At 55.3% G+C, this 8,480-nt stretch overlaps 1 protein-coding gene across 1 annotated transcript in view; it reads right to left on the reverse strand.

The window, feature by feature from the left end:
* Positions 1–3,350: 3,350 nt before the first annotated feature.
* Positions 3,351–8,480, reverse strand: part of LOC104413367 (deleted in malignant brain tumors 1 protein-like) — a 10,428-nt gene continuing 5,298 nt past the window's right edge. The window contains 8 exon segments of the mRNA XM_010024340.1: positions 3,351–3,361; positions 3,665–3,988; positions 4,979–5,258; positions 5,261–5,322; positions 5,952–5,956; positions 6,101–6,419; positions 7,507–7,830; positions 8,251–8,480. The exon segment at positions 8,251–8,480 is cut by the window's right edge and continues 11 nt beyond it. Coding sequence (XP_010022642.1) covers positions 3,351–3,361; positions 3,665–3,988; positions 4,979–5,258; positions 5,261–5,322; positions 5,952–5,956; positions 6,101–6,419; positions 7,507–7,830; positions 8,251–8,480 — 1,555 coding nt within the window.

Here is an 8,480-nt window from a genome sequence, read left to right on the forward strand (position 1 = left end):
CTCGGCCTCAACTGCACCGGGACAGAAGCAGCCCTCAGCGAGTGCGAGGCGAAGCCCTGGGGGGACAACATCTGCAACCATGTGGAGGACGCCAGCGTGGAGTGCTCAGGTAAACCCCATCTGCATCCCCCATCCAGGGGACATCCCAGCTCCTGCCTCAGTCACTGCTGGTCCCCGGTGCAGCTCTTTGGATGTCTGCTGGTGGGAACAAGAGAGGGATTCAGCTGATGCACTCATGCCACCAGTGATGGATGAAGTGCTTGCCCAGTGACCCAGAGGGGACACATGGATGTGGCTGCCCCATCCCTGGCAGTGTTCAAGGCCAGGCTGGACACAGGGGCTTGGAGCGACCTGCTCTAGTGGAAGGTGTCCCTGCCCGGGGCAGGGGTTGGAGCTGGAGGAGCTTTAAGGTCCCTTCCAACACAACCCATTCCATGATTCCATGATCTTTAAGGTCCCTTCCAACCCAAACCATGATTTCATGACTCTAGTACTAAATCCTCTCCTACCTAAGACTGCTCTGGTTGCTTGTCCCACCTCTGGGCTGCAGGGCAATTAGCATCAGCATCTCCTTGAAGCAGACACACAGTAGAGCCTACAGGCAACCATGAAGACCAGGAGAGCTTCCTCCTGTCCTTTTCCCACCACCCCTCTCCCCGGCTTCTCTGTCTTCCTTCCCACCCCAAAGCAGCTCATCCCTTGCCGTATCTCTGGTGTGTCCAGAGACACCTGAGCCTCTGCTGCGCAGTGGGATGTGGAGGACACTCCAATAGGACCCCTTTTCTGTTGGTGCAGAGGTGGACATTCCTGAGGAGGGGCCGGTCCGGCTCGTGGACGGCCCGAACAAGTGTGCTGGGAGAGTTGAGGTGCTCCATGAGAACCGGTGGGGCAGCGTGTGTGATGACCAGTGGGACATGAAGGACGCCAAGGTGGTGTGCAGGCAGGTTGGCTGTGGGTCACCGCTGTCGGCTCTGGGAGGTGCCCGCTATGGACGAGGACCAGACGTCATCTGGATGGATGATGTTGAGTGCAAGGGGACGGAAAAGAGCCTCTTCGAGTGCCAGGCCAGGCCGTGGGGTGAACACAACTGCTACCACGGAGAGGATGCTGTCGTCGTCTGCGCAGGTACCCATCACGTGCGGGGAGAGAGCCACTAGGCTGGGGGTGCACAAAGGGAACCACAGGGAAAGGAAGGATCCCTCCAGGTCAGGATAATGCTGGTGGAGGCAGGGAAATGGATCCAGCAGGGAGCCAGAAGGAATATAGAGTTAGGATGGAAGTGCTGGGAGCAGCTGGTGGGAAAGGGGCATCAGCAGAGCAGAGGCAAAGGCATTGCTGACAGTCTGACTGTGGGGTGGATGCTGCTGAGAAGATGCTGACAAGGGGGGGGTGGGTGTAGAACAAGGCTCCTAAAGGGCAGAAAGAGGGAAGATGGGGCAGTTTGTGGGCAGGAAGCAAATATGGGGTCAACAGTGTCGGGGTGAGATGTCTCTGTATGGGTATGTCATCAGTAAATGTCTGAGTTGGTCTCTTTGAAGCTCTTGGGAGCTCAGTTCCTGCCTTCTCGTGCTTGGAGAGGCCAAACGGTGCATTGTGCATCAGGGGCCGAACCGGATGATGTTAAAGTCCTTTCCAACCCAAACCATTCTATATGATTCTATGCTTCATGCAGTCCTGGCCTGGCTCCCACAGGGCCCTGTCCAGAGCTCAGGGTTCCCAACAGCCCCAAATCTATGGGTACAACCCAACCCTCAGACCTTCTTCAGGAGCCTTTGTCATGTCTAGCAGGTAATTGTGGTGTCAGGGAGATGCTGGGAGCAGATTTTGCTTTACCTGCTCCCTTCCTCCGCAGCCAACAAGAACCTGGAGGAGCCAGAAGCACCGTGAAGGCCAGACTGGCTGCACTGGTCTGTGCTCATCCTGCCACAGGAAGATGGGCCACCAAGATTCATCTGAGAAGGTGAAGGGCAGGGATGTTGCAGGACCATCGGCCATAAACAGGATCCAGGCTTTGGTGAAATCCTTCTTGCTCGTCCTCTGAAGGATCTACGAGCTTGGTTCTAACAGCACGGATGGAAACCCCAGCTCAACACATGATTCCCACTGAAAAGCAAAGATCTCAAAGTATCAATAAAGTTTCCCTAAACCTGAACATCTGGCTGGCTCATCAATGGCCCTGGTGCCCAAGGAGGGACCTGGTGGTCCAACATGATGGGTATCTGTATGAGGAATGATTAGGATGAGTATTTATACCAATGGTGGGGAGCTGCAGAGAAACATTTGGCTCCACTGACATTCAGCCATCAGAGCCTTGGGATGGGAACACAGCCAAAAACAGCTGCCCAGTGCTCAAGGCCAGGTTGGAAACAGGGGCTTGGAGCAACCTGCTCCAGTGGAAGGGGTCCCCCCCCCCCCGGGGCGGGGGTGGGGGGGGGTGGAGCTGGTTGAGCTTTAAGGTCCCTTCAACCCAAACCATTCTATGACTCTGTGATTCTATGATCATGCTTTTGGGATGTGCCCTTTGGGGAGGGCAGGAAGGAGCTGAAGCTGGTGGTGATGTGGCCACCACACAGACCATCACAAGACCAAGAAGTTCACATCCATGTTTATTTTCTGTTTTCTATCCAGAAGGGGAGAAGAGGCTCAGAAATGCTTTGAGGCTTGGAGGAAGTGTCTCAAAGGGGCTCAAGGTTCAGGCTGTCTGACTTAGGAGAGGGCAGGCTACTTGAGGACCTCACTGCTGTAACTGAACAGGTCTGGGGGAAGGGTGCTGGATACCCAAGGCTCTCCAAGCCCATTCAGCAAGAACCAAATGCTTCTGTCCCACATCCCTACCATCAGCACAAGGCAACATCCATGGGTCAGCTGGAGGGGATGAACTGGTAGGGGAACTGTGTGACCTATTAGGCAGGGAACACATCCTCGTGTGGGATGTTGTGAGGATTCAAGTTGACTTCAGTGTTCTCCAAGCATTGTCTCCACCCCTGGGAGAGGATGCTGGATACTTGTCCTGTGGCAGGAACTGTGGGCACTTGGATCATATGCAGAGGAACCCAAATTAGACACAACTTCACCCAAAGGTCCTTTTACAGCCAGGGCAGTGAGGGACATCTGAGGTGGTTCAGAGGGATGTCATCCCCATGCGATCTTCACTAACTGAATAGGTTCCCAGGGCAAAGGCGCCCCTGATTTGGGGACATCAATCTGGTGCTTGCATTTGAGTGTGGTAGACTTGAGTCTCAGTTGTTCTCTTTTGTCTCTTTGGACTTCAGAAATCACTTTTGTTTGGGTTAAATGAATGTTGTCTGGCAATACCATCCCTCTTCTCCACTCTGGAACATCTGTGAGGTTTAGATCCCACCTGGAATGAAACGGATGTACAAGCAGCTTGCTTTAGCCTGACAAGCCATTGAAAGGTCCTAGTGTGCATATAATACTTGGTGATATTTAAGAAATGCCACTAGGAAAACTGTCTCATGGAGGGATGGGAATCATCCCCCAACACACCAAGCTCCAACTCCACACCTCCATCATCACCCCATGGTACTTGTCTAAGACAAGAAGGTGATGCTGGGAAGGAACAAAGAGCCACCAGCCCCAGCATCCAGCTTAGAAGCTTAATATCAGCTGATGCTCAGTAGGACAGGACATGGATGGAGGTTACCTGAACACACGACACCTGCATCTTCTCCATGGTTACAGTTGTGGAGTCCCCAGGGCCTCGCCACGCACTCGGAGAGGGCTGGTTCTGTACCGGAGCACATCACATCATCCAGCCAGATACGGCCAAAACCTTGACCAAAATAAGCCGAACCCGGGGCGGCCACGGCAGCCCCACAGCCCAACTGCTGGCAAATCACTGCAGCATCGCTCAGGTCCCACTTATCATCGCACACTGTCCCCCACTGGTGGCCGTGGAACACCTCAACTCTCCCAGCACAGCGAGTGGGGCCGTTCACCAGCCGGAGCGGGGGAACCTCTGAGGAACCTGCACAGAAAACAACCAGAGAGGGTAAATGCACCAAAGAGGCTGCAGCTGAACCTGGCGATGCAATGGAGGGGAGAAGTGATGACCAGGCTGCCCCATGGAGGACGTGGAGCTGGTGGAGCGAGGCCATGGAGCTGCTGGGCTGGGGCAGCTGGAGAAGAGAAGGCTCCTGAAGGGGACACCTTAGAGCAGCTCCAGGGCCTAAAGGGGCTCCAGGAAACCTGGAGAGGGGCTTTGGACAAGGGAATGAAGTGATGGGATGAGGAGAAACAGCTTCCAACTGGAAGAGGGGAGAGTTGGATGAGATAATGGGAAGATGTTCTTCACCTTGAGGGTCGTGGGACATTGGATTGAATGCGTTGAACGGAGAAGCTGTGGCTGCCTCATCCCTGGCAGTGTTCAAGGCCAGGGGCTTGGAGCAACCTGCTCTAGTGGAAGGTGGCCCTGCCCATGGCAGGGGGCTGGAACTGGATGTTCTTTAAGGTCCCTTCATCCCAACCCATTCCATCATCCTATGATTCCATGAACTACTGTCATGCTCTGGTGACACAGGACGTTGTGTCTGGTCTGAATAAGCAGCAGTCTGCTCTGAAATCAGAATCTAATGTTATCTGCAGATGAATCCTGTCCACAGGACGCAAGTCAAGAGCCTCCGATGAGGTGTCTCTTGCCATTTGAGATGCACTGGGGCATCTTGCCATCCTCCATCTCTCATGTCTCATAGCTCCAGGATCTTATCAGTCAGTCCCATGTAGATGACTGTTGGTGTCTTAGAGAGCAGGAGGCACTTAGGTCCAGGACCATGATGCACGCTCAGATAACCTGGCTCACGAGTTGCATGAATTACATGCGAAGGGGTTTATGCATCCCAGTGGTTAATAGCACACACTGAGCATCGTGGGCTCAGACAAGACCTTCCACTGAGGGTGAAAACATCTCCCTTGCATGTTCCACCAGCACCACTGAGACTGAGACACAGCCAGGGCTCACCTGAGCACACCACAGCGGCAGCACGTCCCCGTGTGCAGTTGTGGGACCCCCAGGGCTGGGCGCTGCACTCCGAGAGGGCAGCTTCCTTCCCCGTGCACTTCACGTCCTCCAGCCACGTGGGCTCAGAGCCTTGTCCGAAGCGAGCAGGTCCCGGTGCTGAGAGCGCTGCCCCGCAGCCCAGCTGCCTGCACACCACCTGAGCATCCACCACGTCCCAGCCGTCGCCACACACGGATCCCCACCGCTGCTCGTGGAGCACCTCGACCCTCCCGGCGCAGCCGCTCGGGCCGTTGCCGCGCCGTTCGGGCCGTTGACGACCCGGATTGGGGCTGGTTCTGCGACACCTGGAGCAAAACACAAGGGTGAAGTGTTCCTGGAGCCTTGTGTGCCCCAGGGCTCTGTGGAGAGGGGGAAAACCCTCCTCACAGGGGTCTGGCACCGAAAGAAGCTGTGGATGTGGACGTTGGTCACCAGAGCATCCATGAGCTTTGCTTTGGATGAGGTGGCCCCGTCCTGGAGCTCATTGGTACCTGCAGCAGGTTACTGCAGGAGAGAGCTTCAAGGGTCTGCTCAGGGCAGATGCTGGCAGAGCCACCACTGGCCTCAGAGCACTCCCGTCCTCTGCAGAGGACAGGACATCCCCTCTTTGTTTCCCTCCCCAAATCACCTTCCCAGGAGTATTCCCTGGCCACCGTGGCACAGGTCCCTCCCTCCCTGTGATTTGGAGTGGAGAGTTCCTTTCACCTCATTACCCAGCACAACCCTCCTGCGCATCACCCACTGATGACACCCCACGGCCCTCTCCCCACTTGGTCTTTACTGCAGAAGGGATTTTAGCTACCTAAATAGACATGCCCATCTTGGGAGCCAATGTAGTCTGCCTGGTTTCCAGCTGCTGCTCCAGAGGATCACCAGGTCCTCCCTCATTCCCCAGCACCACGCGGGTGTCTCGGATCCCATAAGAAACCTAAACCAGCGCTGGATTCCCTCCTTCTGTACCTCATCTAGAGCAACATCATGGTAAAGAGCATCCCCCAAGGCCACGGACCACTCTCCCCGGGTCATAGCCCCCGTGGCAGCCCAGGTTAACCGGCACAGCCGTACCTGCGCACTCCACAGCACCAATCCACAGCAGCATCCTCCCCGGGGTTACAGTTGTGGTCGCCCCAAGCCCGTGCCTGACAACTGGAGAGGGCGGCTTCAGCCCCTGCACATTCCACATCATCCAGCCAAATCTGGCCGGTTCCTTGTCCGAAGTGAGCAGATCCCGGTGCTGAGAGCGCTGTCCCGCAGCCCAGCTGCCTGCACACCACCCGAGCATCCATCACGTCCCAGCCGTCGTCACACACGGATCCCCACCGCTGCTCGTGGAACACCTCGACCCTCCCGGAGCAGGAGCTCGACCCATTGACCAGCCGAATTGGGGTTGGTTCTGGAGAACCTGAACCATAAAGGGAAGAGCAGGTTAAGTTTGCTTCTGGCAAAGAGGTTCCTGCTCAATGGCAGCGTGTACCCGGTGGCTTAGTACGACCTGCAGGGACAGGGAGCACGGAGAAAGCGAGGTCAGCGCAGTTGTTTTCCCTCCTCTTGCCCCAGAAGTCAAGGGAAGCTGCTGCCCAAGGCCAAAGAAAGGAGATGTATTGGTGGGTCTCAGCCCCAACACCTGAAGTGCTTAAAGCCTTCTTTCCCCTCCTTCTTGGACTCAAAAGATCCCTGTGCCCAGGCAGCAAGTGCAAGAAACCCCAACGACCAAGGGAAGGACATTCACAATGAAGACCTCTTTAGAGAACACCGCAAGTAAAACCAGGCTCTGATTCACCTCTGCTGGAGCCCTGAAGGATAAACTTCCCAGGGATGACTGGGTTTTCCTGAGCGTTGGTACCTGGTGCCATCGAGGATGTCCAGGGAATCCCAGGCATCCCAAGGGGGCTGGCAGACTTGATGCAGGATTCAAGGGAGATTGGTGCCCTATGGATCTACAACTAGAGACTGGGTGGGATGTCTCGAGTGATCCTAGATGTGTTTAGGCAGCTGAACCTCACTTCTACAACTCTGCTGAGAACCCTTTATGGGCAATGGAAGGAAATGAGCACTGTTGGGTCGTAATTTCTTTCATCTGCTTTTGGGCATCTGCATCAGGATGGTCCAAATCCTGCCACTGACATTGAAGGGACAGCAAGATGCCTAATTCAGAGACAAGACCAGAGAAGAATCACAGGAACGAGAAGAAACTTCAAAGTCCCAGAAGAGGGAAATGGGAAGAGGCTGAGGAAATGGAAAAGGAACATCACGAACAAAAGGTAGATGCCAGGAACCATGGAGAAGAGTCCCAGATTCAAACCTTCCTTTTGGAACAGGAAGGAGACGGGTAAACCCAAGAATTTACCCACAGCCTTGTTTGAGGCACTTTCTCTGCACAGTACTATGGGTTTAGAGCCAGAAGATGGGGAGAGGGTACCCTGTGGCATTCCAAACATCCCTCCACATACCCAGAAGGTGAGCAAGATGGTGACGCAGATGGGACTTACCCAAGCACACAACACCAGCCTCTTCTCCACGCTTACAGTTATGGGCACCCCATGGAGTGGTTTTGCATTTGGAGAGGGCGGTTTCGGTCCCTGTGCAGTTCACGTCATCCAGCCAGATGGGGCCAGATCCTTCTCCAAAATAAGCGGAGGGCAGAGGGGACAATGCTCCTCCGCAGCCCAGCTGGCGACAGACAACTTCAGCATCGCTTATGTCCCAGTGGTCGTCACACACCGTCCCCCACTGCTGCCCATAGAACACTTCGACTCTCCCACTGCAGCGGTTTGGTCCATTCACTAACCTCAGAGGAGCTACTCTTGGAATATCTGAAGGGAAACAAGAGGACAAGGACAGAGACACATCAGGTTGCCATTTGCCAGGTTGACATTAAGATGGAAGTGAGCCTAATGCTCCAGGGTGCCTTTATCACAATGCTTAATGTTGGGGTATCTCCTGCAGGTCTTGTCTTCAGAGCTAAGTGGACACCAGACTGTGTATTCTGCAGTCTACAGGTCATTAATCCAAGTCAAGGAAAGCTTCTGTGCACAGAGGCAGCTCCACACATGCCAAAACCACGTAAAACGAAGTGAGGAACTCGTAAGAGAACTCCATGATGAAGGACAGTTGCTCCCAACACAGATTCGGGACCCTTTGAGATAGGTCCTGCTGCTGGGGTGGTACCTAAATACCACTCCTGGCAGCAGCAAAGCTTCCCCATCGTGCAGATGGCTACAGCCAGGGCTCACCTGAGCACACCACAGCGGCAGCACGTCCCCGTGTGCAGTTGTGGGACCCCCAGGGCTGGGCGCTGCACTCCGAGAGGGCAGCTTCCTTCCCCGTGCACTTCACGTCCTCCAGCCACGTGGGCTCAGAGCCTTGTCCGAAGCGAGCAGGTCCCGGTGCTGAGAGCGCTGCCCCGCAGCCCAGCTGCCTGCACACCACCTGAGGATCCACCACGTGCCAGCCGTCGCCCCAC

Source organism: Nestor notabilis, unplaced genomic scaffold, assembly GCF_000696875.1.
Source record: "Nestor notabilis isolate BGI_N333 unplaced genomic scaffold, ASM69687v1 scaffold2651, whole genome shotgun sequence".
NCBI lineage: Eukaryota > Metazoa > Chordata > Aves > Psittaciformes > Psittacidae > Nestor > Nestor notabilis.